Source organism: Caretta caretta, chromosome 1 (genome assembly GCF_965140235.1).
Source record: "Caretta caretta isolate rCarCar2 chromosome 1, rCarCar1.hap1, whole genome shotgun sequence".
Classification (NCBI taxonomy): Eukaryota; Metazoa; Chordata; order Testudines; family Cheloniidae; genus Caretta; species Caretta caretta.
The window spans coordinates 338,600,189-338,623,383 of record NC_134206.1 but is presented as its reverse complement, the minus strand read 5'-3'; the positions used below and the strand labels follow the sequence as shown (position 1 = coordinate 338,623,383).

At 42.7% G+C, this 23,195-nt stretch overlaps 1 protein-coding gene across 5 annotated transcripts in view; it reads right to left on the bottom strand.

The window, feature by feature from the left end:
• Positions 1 to 23,195, bottom strand: part of FAM107B (family with sequence similarity 107 member B) — a 90,289-nt gene that overhangs the window by 14,010 nt on the left and 53,084 nt on the right. For 2 of the 5 annotated variants that reach the window (XM_048836547.2, XM_048836546.2), the window contains exon 2: positions 909 to 1,092. In XM_048836547.2, the coding sequence (XP_048692504.1) occupies positions 909 to 1,036 (128 nt within the window). In that variant the 5' untranslated portion in view covers positions 1,037 to 1,092. Of the gene's footprint in view, positions 1 to 908; positions 1,093 to 2,319; positions 2,432 to 13,371; positions 13,545 to 16,777; positions 16,916 to 23,195 lie in introns of those variants that run through there. The other 3 variants (XM_048836544.2, XM_048836545.2, XM_048836542.2) reach the window with 3 other exon arrangements.

Below are 23,195 nucleotides of genomic sequence, written 5' to 3'. Positions count from 1 at the left end.
TAGACATAGACTAAGAAATATTTTTGGACAGAGTCTGTCCTACATATTTGCACACCACCTAGCACAACAAGACGCAACCTGGTTGAGGTTTTTAGGTGCTACTGCAATATTTATTTATTAATTAAATAAATAATAATAATAATAAATATTTTAAAAAAGAAACACAAGATTAGGTTCTGGAACACAAGATACAGCTACCAAGGAAAAAGGACTAGTCAACTCAATCCAGCACACTCCTGAAATAGAATTAAATGCTATGGGTAGCAATTGTAATTTAGGGTTTGTCTACACAAACTTTTAGTTTGAAGCAAACTGGGGTGTGAATGAACCCTGCACTAGCCCGCTGCAGACTCATTGTTCCCTGTGGACCCTGCCGCTGTGCATTAACAGGTCATTAGTTCACTTTGATCTAGTCTCATTTCAAAGGTGACTACATCAAACTGAACTAATGACCTGTTAATGTGCAGCAGCAGGGTCCACACAAGGAAGCAAGCGAGTGTGGAGTCAATTCACACCCCAGCTTTCTGCAAATTTAATGTCTGTGAAGACAAGCCCTAAGTCTTCCCAACACTGAATCTTTAAAGCTACATAAAATATTAGTCAGTTTTTGGGTAGTGAGACACTTTGGCCAGGTCTACACTACAGACCTAAATCCGTACAACTACATTGGTATGGGGTGTGAAAAATCCACCCCCTCAAACGACGTAGTTATACCAAGCTCACCCCTGCTGTAGACAGCGCTGTTGATGGGAGAAGCTACCGCCTCTCGGTAAGCTCTCCCATCTGCATAATAGCGTCTTCACCAAAGCACGACAGCAGCACAGCAACATCGGTGCAGCCGTGCTGCTGTATCGCTGTACATAAAGACGAGCCCTTTGATTACGGAGTAAAAGTTCAGTCGAATTCACCTTTTCTGGTTCATAAGGAGCTCTCTGTGAAGGTCCTGATGATTCCGGGATGATTTCACAGGATTGATTAGTTTCTGAGGTCTAATTAGTTCAGGGTTCTCTTCATCTATGTAGTCTGGTTCAGCCATGATATTTCTTGGAATAAGATATGGATCTTTGAGTTCAGTGTCCTCACTCAAGTTCTCTGTAAAACACAAGGAACAATCACGTTAAAACAACATTTAAAGACCTTTTTTCATAAAGGAATACAGAATTGGTGGCTGTGTCCACAGAGCTAAAATATGTTATGTTGGTAACATTTACCTTTTTATATATAGATAGATATAGATACATTTGACAGTAAGTACAGATAAGGCTCTAGAGCAGTTTACTTTAGCTTCTTAATTTTTACTAAAAATCACAGTATTCTTGGGTGGATGGGAGACTGAGGAACAATTTCCTCCTCAAAATTCTTCAGGCTATGGACTTCAATAAACTAGACCTTCTTAGTTATCAAATCTTAACACTGAGGACTAAGTTCAGCAAAATAACTAAGCACATGCCTAAACTCAAGCATGTGAATTGTCCCATTGACTTTAATGAGACTTCTCATATGTTTAAGTCTGTTTTGCTTCATTGGGACCTAAGAGCATAACCTCAGTATCTTGTAGTTCTGAAAAAAAAGAAAATTAATACATTGAGTCCATTAGGATTTCATTTCCCACTACCAGTAACCCCATTTAATAACGACAGTGGAAAATACGATCTCTCTTAAGTACGTCCAGTATTGTAATGCAGCACTACTAACCAACGGAATCATGTGTTTTAACAAATCATTTTACCCTCTTTTTTTGTTTGTTGTTACTTAGAAAAAAGAATAATTTAATTTGGAAAATATTTCCCAAAATGCACAATGAGAATTCACATCTTGATCACAGTTAGATTTTGAATAAAACATCCAAACTTTGACCTGGGAACTTTAACAATTAAGGGCCATATTTTTAGCTTGTGTAAATCGGCACAGCTCCAGTGATTTGAGTCAATGAAACTACATTGGATTCACATTTACGTCAAGCTGTAAAAAGCGTATTCTTATCATACATAAATCACAATAAAAGAGAGATTTCTATTAGCAGCTAATCCACAAATAAGTTTTGAAATTATCTGTTTGCAGCATTTAATATCTAGTTACATTTATTAATTACGTTTATTAGCAGTCATACCACACAGAACTCCTGCACCTGAAATTAAACATTTTGAGCCAAATTCTGCCTTCATTTACTATCACGGAGCCCCACCAGTAGAAGGTGGCACACTGCAACTAAACACTCACAGGAGACAACCAACAACTCATTTCAAAGACAAAAAATGCCTCACAGCATGCTGTGTTTCAGAGATAAACTGATATGACGTTGCATAAAAAAATACAGACCTCGATCCTCATGGTTGATGGAACAGCTGAACATTGCAGACCTTTTAATATAGAGCTACTGAGAGAAACTCAAAGACCTCTTCGTTTTTTTCCAGAGCGAAAACTGAATCCACGCTTTAACCAAATCTGAATTGTGATCTCCCTTACTTTGTTACTCAGTGGAGTACAAACCCAGCAGTTTCACTCCAGTTAATCATTAGACAGGGACTGTTTACTTACTCCCATATAAAAGAGCTCAGAGCTTCGGTCCCACATCTGTTCTACAGGCCCAATCCAAAGCCCTCTGGAGTCAATGGAAAGAATCCCAAATCCATTGGCTTTAATGACCTTTAGGTCAGGTTTTTTTGTTATGCCGGTAACATTCCCAAAGCATAGAGGTGAGTGTGGTATAGAGGGAGACCACAGATCCAGAGTACTGCCATATTTTTTTCAATGGAGTCAATGGAATTACTCTGCATTTCTACCTCTGAAATAAATCAGGCCCTTTGGCTTCTCCATTTTAATAATTTATCTGAATCATACAATTTCTTCCCTTACCCATCACACATCAGCTGTGGACTTCACTGGAACTACTCCTGGGAGTACCTGTTCTCCACAGTAAGAGGTTCACTCTAGGCCTTAGCCTGTTAACCCTTCAAGGCAGGGACTTTGTTTTTGTAGGCACGTGCCCTGTGACGAACTCAATAGCCCCCCAATCCTGGTTAGGACCTTTGGGTGCTAATGTAAAATCAGACTTGGCTCAAGACTTGGCTATTACAGGGTTCAAGACATGTCATGAAAATCTTTTATCGACATCAAAAATACAGAGATGTTTAAAAAAAAACAAAACAAAACCCACCACTTCTCCCCATTTTTTAATGCATCTTTATCATCACAGGGTTATCAACATTTTCTCATATGCTGCGACTAACAATTTATCGCATGTCTCTCAGTATATTATCAAGTTGCCACATACAAAATAAAAAGGTACATTTCTGACTGGAAGGACCATACTGTGCACCCCACCATTGGTTTATGCCAGGGTCCATTCTCTTTATTGCAGCCTTTGAACAGGCTCTGCTACACAGCTTTATACCTGTTTGTTTTTAAGGGACAGGACAATTCAGATTCTCTCAGCGTTAACACAAGGTCTGTCAGCTCAAACAGAATCAAATATGTACAATGCAGGCTTATTATAGGTGGAGGGTAAACATATTGTATTTTTAAAAGCATTTATGATCACAAAAATAAACCAGCAACACACTTATTGCCGCTTTCACACAGAGATAGCCAATGCAGAATTACCTACAGCAGGTACACCACAACTGTGGGATCATTTTTCTAACACAAGAGCCCCGGGAAATAGAATATGAATCAGTCTCTTTGTCTGGGAATGTTTGATAAAGCATTTTGCAGAACATAAGTCTACTTTGGAAGGCATCAGAAAGGATCCGTCTGAAATTTCATACGGTTTATTTTAAATATTGCTCAAATACTGTTCTCCATTTCTTTTTTAAAAACATATAAAAAAGATTTATCCACCATTGTAATCTTGATCATTTGTGTCAGGAATTGAGGTCTCCCTTTGTAAAAAGGACGACTGGTGACAGACTTGAGTTGATAACAGCTTGCTCAGGAGCTGAAAATCTGGCCACAAGGCCCTTTTGGTTTTTAGTTTTGTCTAAAATTTGCCAGGAACTTACCAGTGTTTATTCCAAATTTTTTTCAAAGGAGTGAAAATGTAACAAAAATCACAAACAAAGGGCAGCAGAAGGGGGGAGGTGCCCGGTACACACGACATAGCCCTTAGGAAACCACCTGCTCTCTGTCGGTGGTCGGGTGGTCTCAGCTGCCAGACCTGGCTCCCTGCCTGTTTCGCTCCCTGCTGTTGCGGGTGGGGGGCGGGGAAGGAATAGAGGTCCTAGCTCACCAATATTCATGTAGAAGAAAAACAACAAAATCAGTTGTCATAAATATAAAGGGAAGGGTAACCACTTTTCTGTATACAGTGCTATAAAATCCCTCCTGGCCAGAGGCAAAATCCTTTTACCTGTAAAGGGTTAAGAACCTCAGATAACCTGGCTGGCACCTGACCCAAAATGACCAGTGAGGGGACAAGATACTTTCAAATCTGGAGGGGGGGGGGGGAAAGGCTTTTGTCTGTCTGTGTGATACCTTTGCCGGGAACAGATCAAGGATGCAAGGCCTTCAACTCCTGTAAAGTTAGTAAGTAATCTAGCTAGAAAATACATTAGGTTTTCTTTGTTTTGGCTTGTGAAATTTGCTGTGCTGGAGGAAATGTGTATTCCCGTTTTTGTGTCTTTTTGTAACTTAAGGTTTTGCCTAGAGGGATTCTCTATGTTTTGAATCTGACTGCCTGTAAGATTATCTTCCATTCTGATCTTACAGAGTTGTTCTCTTATCTTTTTTTGTTCTTCTAATAAAGTTCTGTTTTTTAAGAATCTGATTGGGGTTTTTGGGTGTTAAAAATCCAAGGCTGGTCTGTGCTCATCTTGTTTATTCTCAAGCCTCCCCAGGAAAGGGGGTGTAAGGGCTTGGGGGGATATTTTGGGGAAACTGGAACTCCAAGTGGTCCTTTCCCTGTTCTTTGTCTAAATCACTAGGTGGTGGCAGCATACTGTTCAAAGACAAGGCGAAGTTTGTGCCTTGGGAAAGTTTTTAACTTAAGCTAATAAAAATAAGCTTAGGGGGATCTTTCATAGAATCATAGAATATCAGGGTTGGAAGGGACCTCAGGAGGTCATCTAGTCCAACCCCCTGCTCAAAGCAGGATCAATCCCCAACTAAATCATCCCAGCCAGGGCTTTGTCAAGCCTGACCTTAAAAATATCTAAGGAAGGAGATTCCACCACCTCCCTAGGTAACAGATTCCAGTGTTTTACCACCCTCCTAGTGAAAAAGTTTTTCCTAATATCCAACCTAAACCTCCCCCACTGCAACTTGAGACCATTACTCCTTCTGTCATCAGCTACCACTGAGAACAGTCTAGATCCCTCCTCTTTGGAACCCCCTTTCAGGTAGTTGAAAGCAGCTATCAAATCCCCCCTCATTCTTCTCTTCCGCAGACTAAACAATCCCAGTTCCTTCAGCTTCTCCTCGTAAGTCATGTGTTCCAGTCCCCAAATCATTTTTGTTGCCCTCCGCTGGACTCTTTCCAATTTTCCCACATCCTTCTTGTAGTGTGGGGCCCAGAACTGGACACAGTACTCCAGATGAGGCCTCACCAATGTCGAATAGAGGGGAACGATTACGTCCCTCGATCTGCTGGCAATGCCCCTACCTATACATCCCAAAATGCCATTGGCCTTCTTGGCAACAAGGGCACACTGTTGACTCATATCCAGCTTCTCGTCCACTGTAACCCCTAGGTCCTTTTCTGCAAAACTGCTGCCGAGCCATTCTGTCCCTAGTCTGTAGCGGTGCATGGGATTCTTCCGTCCTAAGTGCAGGACTCTGCACTTGTCCTTGTTGAACCTCATCAGATTTCTTTTGGCCCAATCCTCCAATTTGTCTAGGTCCCTCTGTATCCTATCCCTACCCTCCAGTGTATCTACCTCTCCTCCCAGTTTAGTGTCACCTGCAAACTTGCTGAGGGTGCAATCCACACCATCCTCCGGATCATTTATGAAGATATTGAACAAACCAGCCCCAGGACCGACCCCTGGGGCACTCCACTTGATACCAGCTGCCAACTAGACATGGAGCCATTGATCACTACCCGTTGAGCCCGAAATCTAGCCAGCTTTCTATCCACCTTATAGTCCATTCATCCAGCCCATACTTCAACTTGCTGGCAAGAATACTGTGGGAGACCGTGTCAAAAGCTTTGCTAAAGTCAAGGAACACATCCACCGCTTTCCCCTCATCCACAGAGCCAGTTATCTCGTCAAAGAAGGCAATTAGATTAGTCAGGCATGACTTGCCCTTGGTGAATGCATGCTGACTGTTCCTGATCACTTTCCTCTCCTCTAAGTGCTTCAGAATTGATTCCTGGAGGACCGGCTCCATGATTTTTCCAGGGGCTGAGGTGAGGCTGACTGGCCTGTAGTTCCCAGGATCCTCCTCCTTCCCTTTTTTAAAGATGGGCACTAGATTAGCCTTTTTCCAGTCGTCCGGGACTTCCCTGGATCGCCATGAGTTTTCAAAGATAATGGCCAATGGCTCTGCAATCACAGCCGCCAACTCCTATAGCACTCTCCATAGCAGCGCATCCGGCCCCATGGACTTGTGCTCGTCCAGCTTTTCTAAATAGTCCCAAACCACTTCTTTCTCCACAGAGGGCTGGTCACCTCCTCCCCATGCTGTGCTGCCCAGTGCAGTAGTCTGGGAGCTGACCTTGTTCGTGAAGAGAGAGGCAAAAAAAGTATTGAGTACATTAGCTTTTTCCACATCCTTTGTCACTAGGTTGCCTCCCTCATTCAGTAAGGGGCCCACACTTTCCTTGACTTTCTTCTTGTTGCTAACATACCTGAAGAAACCCTTCTTGTTACTCTTAACATCTCTTGCTAGCTGCAACTCCAGGTGTGATTTGGCCTTCCTGATTTCACTCCTGCATCCCCGAGCAATATTTTTGTACTCTTCCCTTGTCATTTGTCCAATCTTCCACTTCTTGTAAGCTTTTTTGTGTTCAAGATCAGCAAGGATTTCACTGTTAAGCCAAGCTAGTCGCCTGCCATATTTGCTATTCTTTCTACACGTTGGGATGGTTTGTCCCTGTAACCTCAATGAGGATTCTTTAAAATACAGCCAGCTCTCCTGGACTCCTTTCCCCCTCATGTTATTCTCCCAGGGGATCCTGCCCATCAGTTCCCGGAGGGAGTCAAAGTCTGCTTTTCTGAAGTCCAGGGTCCACATTCTGCTGATCTCCTTTCTTCCCTGTGTCAGGATCCTGACCTCGACCATCTCATGGTCACTGCCTCCCAGGTTCCCATCCACTTTAGCTTCCCCTACTAATTCTTCCCGGTTTGTGAGCAGCAGATCAAGAAGAGCTCTGCCCCTAGTTGGTTCCTCCAGCACTTGCACCAGGAAATTGTCCCTACCCTTTCCAAAGACTTCCTGGATTGTCTGTGCACCGCTGTATTACTCTCCCAGCAGATATTAGAGTGATTGAAGTCTCCCATGAGAACCAGGGCCTGCGATCTAGTAACTTCCGTTAGTTGCCGGAAGAAAGCCTCGTCCCCACATCTGTACCCTAGAGTTCAGAGTGGGGAAGGAACCCTGACACTAGTAAAGCCCAAATACTGACTTTTTCAAAACACACACATTTTTTGGAGAAGAACTAGTAAATACCAAAAACAAAGGACCTTAGCTCCAGCTGGGATTTCCAACTGGACATAAGGAAGCGAGACACCCAACTCCCATTCAAGTCATTCCCTTTGGTGCCTTTGCAAAATCCCAGCCTTAATCACAAACTGTGGGCCCAATCCTGCATTTCCCTACACAATGATTATTAATATTAATTATTTGTACTATCACAGCGCCTAGGAGCCACAGCCATGGACTAGGAACCCGTTGTGCGAGGTGCTGTATGAACATGGAACAAAAAGTCAGTCCCTACGCCAAAGAGGTTACAATCTAAGTAAATAAATAATCAGTGACAATATTTGAGCAGAACTAACATGATTTCCATTCATACATTCACAATGTATTATCCCCATTTCACAGATGGAAAAACTGAGGCACAGAAGCAATTTGCCCAATGTCACACAGCGACACAGTGGCAGAACTGGGAGTAGAACCAAACTCTGGCTCAGATGAATTCAGACTACTCCCACATTGATAAAATCCTTTCTCAAGTCACAACATGCACACAATTAATGTCCCAACAAAAATGCCTCCATTGCACAACATTAGTTTAAATGTTCACCAAACGCTTATCTACAGCATGTAAACTAGTCAGTAAATACACTTGCTCAGTTTAGAAATGTACCAGTACTACATACAGTAATCATTTCCTTTTCCTACTGCTTTTCAACCTAATACACTCTCTCTCCCCTGAACAAGTAGCAAAAACAGATTTCAATTACTTTTCCCATATTGTTCGTTTTACTTGAATATTCTTAGTTGTAGGGCAGGCGGGTCTTCTCGATGACACCAATATATAACACTTTAGATCTCACTGGAAGCAATGAAAGGGGTTTTTTTGTTTCGTTTTTTTCCTCTCACTAGGTTTCTTCCCCATTTTGTCCTTAAAAAGTTTAAGTACACATAACTGTCTTTGTCTGCATTAGCTTGTAAAAGACTGAGCCATTGTCTGGGGCCATACAATTCTCACTGACTGCACATGCCATTTACCAGTAGTGGAAAAGCAGAACTGAATATGGAATCTTGCTAATATGCAGATTACTAAAGGCAAATTCCTAGACATATAGAGGGCTTGAGTATTTTACCAGACAACAGCCAGAGGACTAAACTTATTAGCCAAAAATTAATACCCTGGTAACAAAGCATAGCCTACCACCAGTATGTGGTGAAGGGAGGAAAGTGCTCTGTTCTTGTTAGTTTCCCAGCTGTCCATGGAATTCTAAACAGCAGCAATAAAAACTGCCAAGACACTGATCAGTTTTCATATTGTTGCAATTATTTCCCAAGTGAGTGCCAACAGTTTCTTTAAAATATGTAAAATTCCCTATTTAAGAAGAAAATAAATTGCAGTTTCTAGTCCTCAGGATTGCGAAAAAACCTTCCATAAGTGAAGTGAATGTAAAAGGATGCAGCATTATCTTCCTGAGTCTACACACAGGTGCCTCTGCTGCTACAAATAGCTTTGTCAAGCTGCAGCAAAATGAAAACCGAATAGCGCCCTGTCAGTTTTCACTGATGCTATTCAGAACCCTAATGGGCAGCAGTGAAACTTACGAAGAATCATGTTAAACATTTTAGGTTGGTATTTTCTTGAGGGATGGTTTGGATATAGAGAAGCTAGGGCCTAACGTTAAAAATTTCCCAAGCCCTGTTCTTGAGGGATATAGAAAAGCAGCTTAGGTCCTAAAGACCTTTTGTCTTTTATACAAAAGTCTCTGAAGCAAAGAGAGTCCTTGTACAAAGCTAGTATTTGGATATCCCAGATAGGTGTCATGGCTTCAGTTCTGTAGCAGTACTGTGTGGGTTTTGGTACAAAGAATTAAACACAAATATTTTGTTTTGCAAGCATTTGAGAGGCTCCACTAAATTTCTGTTAGCAGTATTTAAATCTACTGCTGGTGCATAGTTCACTTCACTATACTATTGGTACCTTAATTCAAGGCTAAGAAACCTTTTATACAGATGTTGGACATGTTTGGCTGAGTTTGAAACTCTGGGCCAAAGCAGTAGCATATTAGTTTTCTCAGTGTATTTTGTAACAAGTTGCCCCAGCAGCAACATAAAAGCACTTATCTGCTGCGTCTAGTACTGCAGACGGGGGTTTGGCAGAATTCAATTTTATTTTTTTTTTATAATTCCGACAGATAAATATATCAATGTTTATTTTTAAGGTTTTTTTTTAGATGTTTATTGACGTTTTCACAATAGTGGGAAATTATGGGGGCATCAGACAATGGGGGAATTAGACAATGGTTATTTAATAACAGCAGATGTTGAGATTCAAAAAGTTAAAGTTTTATAACCATTAAAGCACAAATTGTCAATGACATGTCAAAATATACAAAGTAAATATCCTTAAATCAAACTCTAATAAATTCTCAAACAGCATTTTTCTTACTTTTCCTATCTCTAAATTTCTATCATCATCAATGGAAATATTTTTTCATTGGTGTGTGTGTATGTGTGTGCAGTGAAATTGATGTTTATTGATATTTACTGATAAAAATCTAATTCTTCCAAGTCTATGTATACAAGTAGATTCACATGAATTTTGTATGCACCCCTTATTTACCATGGGTGTACTCTAGATCAATTTAATATGCCATATTAAACAGAAACAAAAAGTTTTGACTTTTCAAACATAGCAGCGTGGATATTTGGGTATCCAAATAGCCAAGGAAAATGTCTACCTCATACTAAAGCCATATGCTAAAATGATCCAATCAGCTACAAATTTTATATTTTCAGAGGTATGAAAGCTATTTTCAGAGTCATTCAAAGCTATCCTATCAGCACTTCAGTAAATTAGAAGTCAGGACCAGATCCTGCCTGTTTCCATTGAACTCAATGGGAGTTTTGCCAATAAATTGAGCAGAATCAGAAGTGATCCATTGATCTTTATTATTTTATACATGCAGATAGAACACTATGGTCTGAGAACTTACAAACTGAATTGTGGAGAGTCTATCCATAAATACACTCCAGTGTACATTTTTGGTTTTAAATGTTCTTCATATTACACATTTTATTGTGTTTACACTAGGATTTTTTGGCTAGGTCTACCGATGTTAGCAACAGTGCGAGCATTAGCATAAAAAGGGCTACAGGTCGCCACTAGCATTTTTAACAGCGTCATCTGACCCTTCTCCAAGGCAGGTCTTTATAACATGGCAGCTGCAGGAGTCTTCACTACACTAGTGTTCCTACTGGTTCTTGCAACAATGGGAAATGTATGCCAAAACACCCTAGTGGTCACAAGCCCCTTGGGAAGTCTCAATATTTTGCTTTAATTGCTTTACAGTGGAAAACACCTTAAATGTGGTGTTTTCCTAACAGAACTAATATAGAATTTGAATTTCAAAATTTTCTTGAGAGAACAAAAACACCATAAATGTATGCATATGGAGCATTTACACATTTCAAATTGTGCACACAATTATCTCCAGCTGTGAAAGCAGAGGCAGAGTTGAGGCCCCTTTAAAAAAAAAAAAATCAAGGCCTATACATATATATCAATAAATAATAAACTTATCCAGGCCTCAGAGGGTTACACTGAAGCAAGCAACTAGGACTATTCACTTAATTTTTAGTTTTTGCCTAGATAAACTTTGAAATTAATCTTGCCCAGAAGCGTTCACTCAATCGCTTAATGTCTCCGGATGTGAAATTTTATTCTTTAAAGAGCTTGAACATCTGTTCTGAGCATACTATAACCCATCAAACACTATTTTTGAAAGGCTTACATTTTTAGATCTTTAAAACTACTGCATAGACTTGTGGTTTGTAACAAGTAACCCTAAAGCAGTCTTTTAGGAGAAATATGATTCCACTCTCACTTTCTGCTTTCCAGGGGCATTAGAATGAAAATACTTCAGCATGCCTCTGATCAGAAGTTACATAACTAGCGCACCCTTGCACAGCCATGCTTGGGTGGAAAAGGCCGCTTAAATCCATGCTGCACAAGTTTTCCCACTTCCCTTCCGAACTGTGCACATTGTTCGCGTGTATCAACTAAGCACCACTATAATTTTTTTTTAAAATATCTGTTCATGAGGAACGCAAGAGATCCCAGATAAGGAATGTTCATATTAACTCCCCTTTAAGAACTAACTCTCCAGTTACTGTTCGTTCTCTTTCTAATCTAGGGAAAGAGTTCTCATACTTTACCCACCTGGGATCCCAAAACCAGCCGTGATTTATTAGCCTGACTCTTAATCCAAGAATCCTTTGGGGGTCCCATGGGATTATGGGATTTAGGTCAAGGCAAGAATCAGACATTTGTTTTGGGGGAGGGGAGGGCGGGTGGTGCTGGCAAGAGGCGGGTTCTGGTGCTGCTGGCTGGGAGCTGTGGTAGAGAGAGGTAAATGATGTGTCAGTGCCCGATCGTGCTCTTGTTCTAGGCATGTGCCATTTAAAGATGGCAAGAATTTTGGCTCTAGATTATAAAAGGCAAGGGTCAGGGACCTTATGGCCATTACCTGTCCCTATGGCATACACAAGGAATACATAAGGCATACATAGGGATACACCTAAGGCAGTACATAAATGATAAACATATTGTAGTGATTGTTTTAATATTCTCATAGTAATACACTACCACATATGCTATTTACACCAGGTAAAGGGCACACTTTTGGCACAGGTCTAGGAATCTGGAGACCTGGCTTCTGTTCCTGGCTCCAGCACAGACTTCCTAGGTGACCTTGAGCAAATCACAGAACCTCTGCGTGTCTCCATTTTTCCATCTGCAAAATGGGGATAATTTAGCTATCTCCCAGGAGCATTGGAAGCTCAACTTCACTATTGTTTGCAAAGCATTTCAAAACACTCTGATGGAAGGAGCAATCCAAGTATAATGTATTATACAAGGTTGTGTGTGAGTGTTTCCGTGTAAAGCACTAGACTGGTCAAAGATGCTATAACACATGAATGAAAAACAGTTTTCATACGGATGGATATTTTTTTCTGGAAAGCTAAATCCGCTTGTAGCGAGTGGGAAAGAACATGCAGTACCTATATAGTCCACTGAGTCATTAAGACTGTTAACGTCCTCCTTCCAGAATGCAATATCACCCTATATGCTTGTACTCCAGAGCAATTTGTGGAAAACTTTTTACCCAGTCTTGGTTGGAGTCAGACACTCCTCCTTCATAGGTTATTTAACAGCTGGCAAGCAGTGGACAGCCCTTGGTAGGAGGAGTTCTACCTTCCCAGTCATTCCACCCAAGATTTGCGCTTACACACCAAGCGTAAGTTGGCAAGATAATCAGCTTTCAGCGTATTCATGATTCTATTTGTGGCCAGTTTATAATCTAGGGCAGTGGTTCTCAAACTTTTTTTTCCACAGACCACTTGAAAATTGCTGAGGGTCTCGGCAGACCACTTAATGATCTTTCCAAATGTTGTTTGCACCATTAGCTAACTATTGTAAAGCGCTTTGGATAAAAGCACTATATAAAGAAAAACATAATAAAAAACTTTTTTTATTCTACAAATAAAAGCACACAACTCATATTTTAATATCAATAGTCTTTCCTTTCTAATGCAATGGATGTGCCCTCTCTCCCCCTCCATGGCAGCCCCCGAGCTGGGGCTTGGGGGGAAGGGGGGGGTCTCCCCCCTGGAAGCTGCAGCCCTGGAGCTGGAGCAAGTTGTCTCTTTTTCTGGCCGCCGCAGCCCTGCACATCCCAAAATCCCCCCACTGCCCCCTCCCACGTACCCCCTATTTCCCCAAGGTCACCACCTCACCTTACATGAACGTCTTCTCCAGGGTCCAGGCACCTAATTAGTTCACGGCTTCACTAATTAGGTGGGTGGCCCTTCATTCTCTCGTGTGGGGCCACCCAGGCACGCACCTTAGAGGGAACTGTGTGTGAAGCACCTGAATGGAGCTCACGGGCCACGGTTTGAGAACCTCTGATCTAGAATAAGAGATAGTTTATGGTGAATCTAACATCAGGGAAAGGAGGGAACTGGTACAAGGTGAGCCCAGCAGGGTGGTATATAGAGTTTAAAGCCAGAAGGAGACAGTTACATCATCTCGTCTGACTTCCTGTATATCACAAACCATTAATTTTCACCCAGATTCCCCTATATTAAGACCAAAGACTATTTAGTGTCAGAAAGTAAGTGGTTTTCAATGCCAGGGGACAGCAAAGGTAGCAAATCTGGAATATCTGGATCTCTACCATACCCAGAACAGCCCGACATAAAACTTCCCTTAGACTAGGAGTAACCACCTAACTCCTCGTCCATGGCATATAGATTTGAAAGCCCTGGTTACTGTGTTGAGAGAAGGCAGTAATAAAGAGCCCATTGTTTTAACATTGTGTTTAAATGCAAATAGTTATGGTTAATTATTGTTAATCTCGTCTCTAAGACAGCTGCAGTCTTTCCCCCTGGAATCGCAAGCTATGTGATAATGGGAGATAGGAAGTATGAACTTGAAAGTTGTGAGCCTGGTAAGTGATGTGAAATTAGGCCAGCCATGCCTGAGACAAACTCCATAACATTATCTTGGAATGTTTTGTTGATTAGAATGGTACTGAATGGGGTTAGCTGGAGACCAGTGTTAAACCTAAGAAATAAGGTACTATTACCAGCATTTAATGGATTCATTAATCACCTACCTGCCAAGAGACTACAAACCTGATCCTCTTCCCATTGGTGACAACAGCAAGGCTACCAGTGATTTAAGTGGTGCAGGATCCAGTCCTAAGGCTATGTCTACACTACCGCGGTAAGTCGAGATACACTACGCAACTCCAGCTATGTGAATAACGTAGCTGGAGTTGATGTACCTTAGGTCAAGTTACTGCGGGGTCTACACCACAGGGGGTCCCATCGACTTACCTTACTCTTCTCGTTGGGGGTAGAGTACAGGGGTTAACTAGAGAGCGATCTGCTAGATCTACTAGATTCACTAGACCCACTAAATTGACCACCGGTGGATCGATCTCAGAGGGTCAATCCCTGCTGTAGTGTAGACATAGCCTAAGATACTGCAATAATGTTGGGGATTTGGAATCCAGAAAGCAGCAGGCATTGCTAGCTGCAACTACTTCTGTTGTGACTTGAGTGGGTATTAAACTAGTTAAACCACTCAAAACCTCCAGGAAATCCAATTAAATATTTAAAGTTTGTTTCGCCAAACCGCTCAAAATACTACAGTGACTGTAACATCAACTGAACACAGATGGAGCAGCCAGAATAGGCAATATCTGCTTAAAGATGTTTGCAGTGGAAGGTTTACGGACACCCAAAGGAAGAAGAACAGACTAAACGTGGCAGTGTTTGCTTCTTCAATTGCCACCACATTAGTGCTTCTCGCTTCATATTTATAAGCTAGCATCTCTTTTTCGAACACCACCAGACTCATTCTATATCCCAGTGCTTCCAAGAGAAAAACAATCAGATATATTGAGGGATATGCTGGATAAATGAACCTCCTTGGGTCTGAACAATTCCCAACAGAGCAGTTACATTGAGGAGTGAACCACAGTTCTGTAATCTGCATGGAATAACAATGGGCAGCAACAGACACATGGCTCTGAGAATTTTTACACTTTCCAAAGACACTGGGAAGGGTTGGTGGACAGACACTGTATTTAGTTCTCCTAAAGGTTTCACACTGTGGCTGCAAGATCCTATGGAAAACTCAGAATTGCTGCTTCAGAGGGTGAAGAGGTGAATTATAAGATATACATAGTTACATTCCTGCTTAGAATTATAGTTAAAGGAAGCTGCTAGATTAAAATGGTGAAAAGCTGCAGTCACAAATACCATTGTTGAATTGGGGGCAGGGAAGGGAAGAAGGAAGAATATCCCTTCTAGGATGTAATGAGCCAGATTTCCATACTAGAGGAGTTGTTCAAACCGTAGTGTAGACTGAGGTGGAATCAAAGGTGCAGAAGAGAGACTAGCACCATTAATTAATACTTATTACAGCAGCACTTGGAGACTCCTGGGGGTCATATTGTGCATGCCAGGCACGGTACATACACATAGTAAGAGACAGGCCCTGCTCCACAGAGCAAATAGTCCAAATTGACAAAATAGATAAAAAGGTGGGGGGGGCGGGGCGGGAAGGCGCAGAAAAGTGAAGAGACTTGCCCATGACCTCTCAGCCGGTCAATGATAATACCACCTACCTATTATATAGAGCTTTTCATCAGTAGCCCTCAAAACACTTGAGAAAAGATAAGTATCATTAGCTCCATTTTACATATGGGAAAACTGAGGCACAGGGAAGGTATGTGACTTGCCCAAGGTCTCCCCGCATACATGGCACAGCTGGGAACAGAACCCAGCTCTCCTAATTCCCTGTCCAGTGCCCAATCCACTAACCAATGCTGACTCTCAATAGAGACTGACAAGAATCAAATCAGGCTATAAAGGCTCAGGTACACCTTTTGGCTTCGATTTTCTGCCTCTTTAGAAATACGTTTATCAATTTCTCTACGTCCTTTATATTAAGGGTAACACCATGGTCTTGTCGGTGTTCAAACCTATATATGGGACAGCCTTGTGGGGGCGGGGGGGGGGGGGGGGGGAAGAGAACATGCTGGGGACAAGGGAACAATCTGATCCTACCCTGGGCTTGTTCCAAAGAACGCATGCATACGGATGAACCACATTTGCTTCTGCAGTAATAAAAGAAATATTGTTTAGGGGTATACACACACAATTCATTTTACAGGGATTAAGCAAGATTTACTAAAAATATGTAACCAAGTATATGAAATCTGGTTCTCACTGAAGAGTTATAATGTTAATCTGTGCCTACTGCATCAAATTTGACTTTTAGTAGAATCAGATCATTCAAATTATTGCCTCCTGGGAAATAAACGTGACAGCATAATTTGCATTAATATTGTTCCCCCAAAAAGGAATTAGCAATTCATTAATATGCAGTTCATCATTAATCCATACACAACCCAAAGCAACTGTAAATTTTCTTCAAACCTTAAATTACTTTAAAATATGATTACGGGGCAGGCCGGGGGGGAAGAAAGGTCAGAAACAGACCTGATTTGTCCCTCATGTAACTCCATTGACATCAACAGTGTTTCATCAGGAATGAATTCAAACACTGGACAGATTATGGCAGGGCCAGATAAATCACATTTTGGGACTACATATGAAGACAGCATACCTAATATAAATTCTAGGCGTTTCAGTATGAAAATCCAAGGACAGCTTCTTCAGGCTTTACTGTAGTGAACATCAAGAATACTGTCAAACAGTGTCACCCAGTGGTAAAGGACTTCCTACAGACAGTAGCAGAAATTACCTTGGAAAGGAGCAGAAGAAAAAAAACCTTGACAAAGAGGATTTTATGCAAAATAGTTACAACTAAAAAAATTATGGCATTGGAAATCTTACTCATGATCCCAAATCTGGTTTGTTTGGGGTTTGGTTTTTTTTTTTACTAAAAAAACCCATGTCCCAGCGGTTCTTCAGTTTAACATACTTCATAATGTCTACTTTATTTAAATAGGGCCCATATTATTTTATTTTATAATACAGGGCAAGATTTTCAACATTGCTAAAAGCATGCACAACTAGGACCAGATTTTGTAAGAGTGCTTAGCACTCGGCAGTTCTTATTAAGAACAAATGGAGTTGGGAAGTACTGAGAGCTTTTAAAAACGTGACCACTTCATTTAGGTGCCTAAACAGAAGTGGGGTTGGGGGCTTGCCCTGCTCCGCGTGTGCTGTGGCTCCGCCCGGCTCCTGGAAGCAGCGGCATGTCCCCTCTCCGGCTCCTAGGTGTAGGGGCAGCCAGGGAGCTCTGCACGCTGCCCCACCATAAGCACCGCTTCTGCAGCTCCCATTGGCCGGGAACTGCAGGTAATAGGAGCTGCAGCGGCAGCACCTGCGGACGGGGAAGCATGCAGAGCTGCCTGGCTGCACCTCCGCATAGGAGCTGGAGCGGGGACATGCTGCTGCTTCCAGGAGCTGTTTGAGGTAAGCACCGCCTGGAGCCTGCACCCCTGACCCCCTCCCGGGCCCTGACCCCCTGCCCCTGCCCTGATCCCGCTCCCACCTTCCAAACCCCTCGACCCCAGCCCTGATCCTCCTCCTGCACCCCAAACCCCTCATCCTCAGCACCACCCCAGAGTCCTCTCCTCCGGCGCCCCAACCCCCTGCCCCAGCCCTGATCCCCCTCCTGCCTTCTGAACCCCTCAGTCCCAGCCCAGAGCACCCTCCTGCACCCCAAACCCCTCACCCTCAGCACCACCTCAGAGCCCACACCTCCAGCTGGAGCCCTCACCCCCTCACACACCACAACCCCAATTTTGTGAGCATTCATGGCCCACCATACGATTTCCATACCCAGATGTGGCCCTCAGGCCAAAAAGTTTGTCCACCACTGCACTAGAAGAATTCCATAAAACTAGATTTATTCAAAACTGGAGGGGGGGAGGGGGAATGGAATAAAAGAAATGGTGGCTTAACATACCAAGGTTTAGTCCTGCCATCAGCCAGACACACACTCGTCCTTAGAGACAGAAAAGAAACTAAAATTTTACATTCCCAAACTGCAAGTCTTGGCTCTGGCCTCATTATCAAAGATCCATCCCCATGCTGTGTTCAAAGACAGAGAGACTCGCTCTCCTGCCCCAACCTGTTTTATTAAGTCTTTGTTTTCTGAGATATTGTTAGGCATGGCACTCTTAAAAAATTAAGGTTTCAGAGTAGCAGCAGTGTTAGCGTTAGCAAAAAGAACAGGAGTACTTGTGGCACCTTAGAGACTAACAAATTTATTTGAGCATAAGCTTTCGTGAGCTACAGCTCACTTCATCAGATGCATTCAGTGGAATTCAATGCATCCGATGAAGTGAGCTGTAGCTCACGAAAGCTTATGCTCAAATAAATTTGTTAGTCTCTAAGGTGCCACAAATACTCCTTTTCTTTTTAAAAAATTAAGTACATAAAGCAAAAGAGAATTGAATACAAAGAGGAGGAGGAGGGTTTGCGGGAGATGGCAGTATATAAGGGACCAATAATAGTTATACTAATAAGACATCATGTGACAGCATGGTCTTATAAGTGGAGCGAGAGACAGAAAGAAGGGGGTCAAGCAGATCCTAGGGCTCACCACAGCAAAGGCACAGTGCCCTGTAGATTTAAACTGCAACAGTGGGATCCCTGACAGGTGGGGTGAGCACAGATACTAGTCACAGCAAGGCTCAGGGAAATATCTTAATAAAGCTAGGGCCTATGCCATTAGGGGAATAAGGACAGTCAAGATGAATAAGTCTGCAAAGCTTGTAAACAGTAGTTATATGAGGTGGCAAGATACAGTAGAGATGCCTGCGTGCACTAGTGCATTTACTGAGGGCTTGTCTACACTACCGGCCAGATCGATGGGCAGCGATCAATCCAGCAGGGGTCGATTTAACGTGTCTAGTATATACACGATAAATCAACTGCCCATCGCTCTAGCGTAGACTCTGGTACTCCACCTCAACGAGAAGTGCAAGGGGAATCGATGGGAGAGCATGTCCCGTCGACACACCGCAGTGAAGACACCATGGTAAGTAGATTTAAGTACGTCGACTTCAGCTACGTTATTCACGTAGCTGAAGTTGCGTAACTTAGATTGATCCCCCCTGTAGTGTAGACCAGCCCTGAGAGTCAAAAGATACATTTTTAAAATTTTGTCTAGCAGCAGGAATGGCTCCAAAACCAGAAATTAACAGAGAACAGTATCCTCAAGATAGATCAGTTTCCAAGCTACCAGCCTTGACAGATATGGCCCTTTTTCTGCTCTATGTATAGTTACAATGAGCAGATCCCATCACAGCCTCACAAATCAGGAAGCAAAGACACCAGAGCAAGACTAAGCAGCAGCCAGCCTACAGGAGATACAGGCAACGGAGACTGCACCTTCCCCCAGACAGAGGGGCATCGTTTTCTAAAGAAATGCATCTCTGACCAAACAACCTGTAGATCTTTTCCTCACAAAGTTGAGCATCCTTTGGACCTTTCATCTCCCTTTCACAGAGGAGTCAGAATGGCATGATTTTAAAATAAAAACCAAACATATGCAGAAAGCTTTGCACACACAGATAAAATGTATCCTCCAGGAGCACAGATTAGAAGCTACATGAATGTTGGTCTCCTTTCAGGATGTAGTGTGAAAAACTGGAAGCTGCTTTTCATTAGAGATAGTTGGAGGGAAAATGAAGGGGCCACTGCTATAGACTAGTTATAATCTGTGTACCAGAGGACAGCTGAGATAGCTTGGGGGTGAGAAGGCATGTAAGGGAATATTAGAGTTATCATTCCCCTACACCGTTTTTCTGCTGTCAAGCCCCTGGAGACCAAGGGATCAGGGCAGTAATCCAGAGACTGTCCACCCTCAAACATTCAGGGGGTGTCCAGCAGCCCCCTTGGAAGTGGCAGGACCCTCCCCCCCCCCCCATCCTCCTTTCCTGGAGCCCTCAAGCGATGGCTCACTTGAGCTCTGCTCTGAAGAGGTGAACTTAAAAGCTACTCTTTGTCTACCTCTGCTCCAACTGGGCCAGCCAATTCTGGGATTTTAAGTTCCCCCCCAGTGCACTTGGGGGGCTTTCAGCACATTACAAACATGACCTAATCAATCTTCACGCTCTTCCTCCAAGGAAAAAGGCATCACAGTCCTCTCAATCTTATAGAAAAAGATACTGAGGCACGGAGAGGTTAGGTGACTTCAAGGCCATACACCGAGCCCTGGGCAAAGACAGGAATGGGATGTGGGAGGTCTTGGGCTCCTAGCCTCCTGCTGACTAGCCAGACTGCAGCAGCAGCAAGGAAATCAGCACCCAGGTCAGTGTCTGGTTCTTTGCTCGTCAGACTGGGAGGAAGCAGCACACGCAGCTACCAAAGAAGGGCGTGCCGTTTGTCACACAGCAGCTGGGAGGTATAATTCCCAGTGGGGGTAGACATACACATGCTAGCTCTGCTTGAGCTAGCACCTAAAAATAGCAGTGTGACTGCAGGGGCACAGGCAGCAACTCAGGCTAGCTGCCCAAGAGCATTCTGCCTGACCCCCTGGGCACATACAGGGGTGGCTAGCCATACTTTGCTGTTTTAGGAGCTAGCTTGAACGCAGCTAGCATGCGTACGTCTACTCAAACTGGGAATGACACCTCCCAGCTGCTGTGCGGAGGTACCCTAAAGCAGTGGTTCTCAACCTTTCCAGACTACCATACCCCTTTTAGGAGTCTGATTTGTCTTGAGTACCCCAAGTTTCACCTCACTTAAAAACTACTTGCTTACAAAATCAGACATAAAAATACACACAAAAAAAGGGTCACAGCCCACTATTACTGAACACTATAAAATAAATCAATCGGAATATAAATATTGTACTTACATTTCAGTGTACCATAGATAAAGCAGTATAAACAAGTCATTGTCTGGAGGAAATTTCAGTTTGGACTGACTTCACTAGTGATTTTTTTATGTAACCTGTTGTAAAACTAGGCAAATATCTAGATGAGTTGATGTACCCCCTGGAAAACTTCTGTGTATTCCTGGTTGAGAACCACTGCCCTAAAGCACTCAAATATGGCCAGCCAACACAACAAATGGCTCTGAAAGAGGTTACAGCCGGCTCTTCTACAGCCTACACTCAGGACAGAGGAAAAGAGAAGGGGAATCTGAAGAAACCCTTCTTCACTTCCATTCACCTTACATTAGAGTCCCCTTACAAACACTGTCTCTGTGCCCCAGATTATCTTTAAGGCAGACAGGCTGAAAAGATGTCCCTATCTCAGATTTTGACAATAGCTGCCTAATTAATAGGATAAATACCTATTCATTTGTAACAGTAACGGCCAGTTGCCAGCTGTACCACTTCATTTCTGAAGTCATCTCTGATCTTTACTCACCAGATGAATAGGCAACTCAGTGGGCTGTCTGTTAGGCCCAGCTTCTGCTACCCTCAAGGAGAAACCTGCAAGCCAACAGATATCCCTGCTCCCCAGCCTGGCAGCAAGCAGCTGCTAAGGAGGTATGGGGAGAGTTACCATATTGAGGCCACCTGGAATGAGACCGCAGTGTTACCTTCCAGTTACTTGTAGGAGGTAGGAAGAAAGGGAGAGGAAGAGCCTGTGACCTGATGCCTGCACTCTTTTAATGGTAAAACAGCCCATTTGTTTTTTAAAAAAGCAAGGGGATGATAATGCAGAAAGAATGGGTTGACGCATTTAATTAAGATCCTGTAACAAATTCATTTCACCCCCTGAAATGAATCTCATCTGAAATGAATCCTCATCTAAATTCCTCATCCTCTGAAGCTCTTCTTATGGAGCCCTCTCTTTCTTTACCAAACAGAGGCACTATGGACTTCCTCTCAGAGCCTAAAACAACTGTATTCATACTATTGTTCATGGACCACTGGTGATCTGCGGAGCCTAAGCTGACAGCCCCTGTTTAGGTGGATAGTCACAAGATACCGGCCCCTCCCTTCCAGATGCTAAACTGCATTAAAAGAACTAACCATATACATTAAGGCAGGGATTTTCAGAGATGGCCCAACTCTGCTTCCCTTGAAATCAATGGTAAAACTTTCATCGACTTCACTGGGATCAGAGATTGGCCATTGCTCAGAGATTTAGAAATCCCACTCTAAATACTTCCTGGCTACTAATTTTTCACATAAGCAATTGCTGTAGATGCCACAGGGATATTACACAATTTTGAAAGAGAGGGAACTGGTCCTTGCAATCAAGACAGAGTGGATGTGGACTATGAAATTGTGAATGGAAGAGGGAACTGAGTCACACCTTTCTCTCTGCAGATGTAGCTCACCCTGTGAAATCCCTGACCTAAAACATTCTTCAGCTATTGAAGTTGCTCCATGATCCTGAAATGCAAGCAGAGTAATTTTAAAGAGTGTATGCGGGGGTAGTTCTTTACTCTTTGTCAAATTCCTGGCCTAGTACCAATCCCATTAATCCAAATAAGAGGAACTAGTTCTCCCCAGTCCCTGCAAACATTCCCACTAAAATTGCTCAAGTTCCAGTCATCTTTCTACTCGCAGTATCAACAGTTTCCCAACCCATTTACTTAAAGGTATTGTAACAGCACCAAGCAACAATGAATTGCCAAACAGAAACTTAACACTTCCCTTTTAGGTCAGACTCAGACACTTCATTTGACCAGGTTTTAAAATTTACTTGCAGAGTAAACGGCCTGCAGCGCCGAGGAAAGGGCACACTTTCCATGAATTAAGTAACTTTTATAAAATTGGATCTGTACATTCCAGTAGATACAACCACACAAATTCTATCATGTGGCTAGCGTGTGGCCTAGTAATTAGAGTGTAGGGCCAAGAGTCGAGAGAGAGAGATTCTACTCTACGATACCACAGACTTGCTTTGTGACTCTAGGCAAGTCACTGAGCTCTGTTTTCAAAAAGCGTCCATTAATTTTGCGTGCTTCAATTTTTGGGTGCCCAACATGAGACACTAAGTTGGGCACCTTAAAATTGAGATAGCAAAAAATAGTGGTCACTTTTGAAAATACAGGCCTCAAACTCTTTGAGCTCAATTGCCCTATTTATAAAATGGGACCAC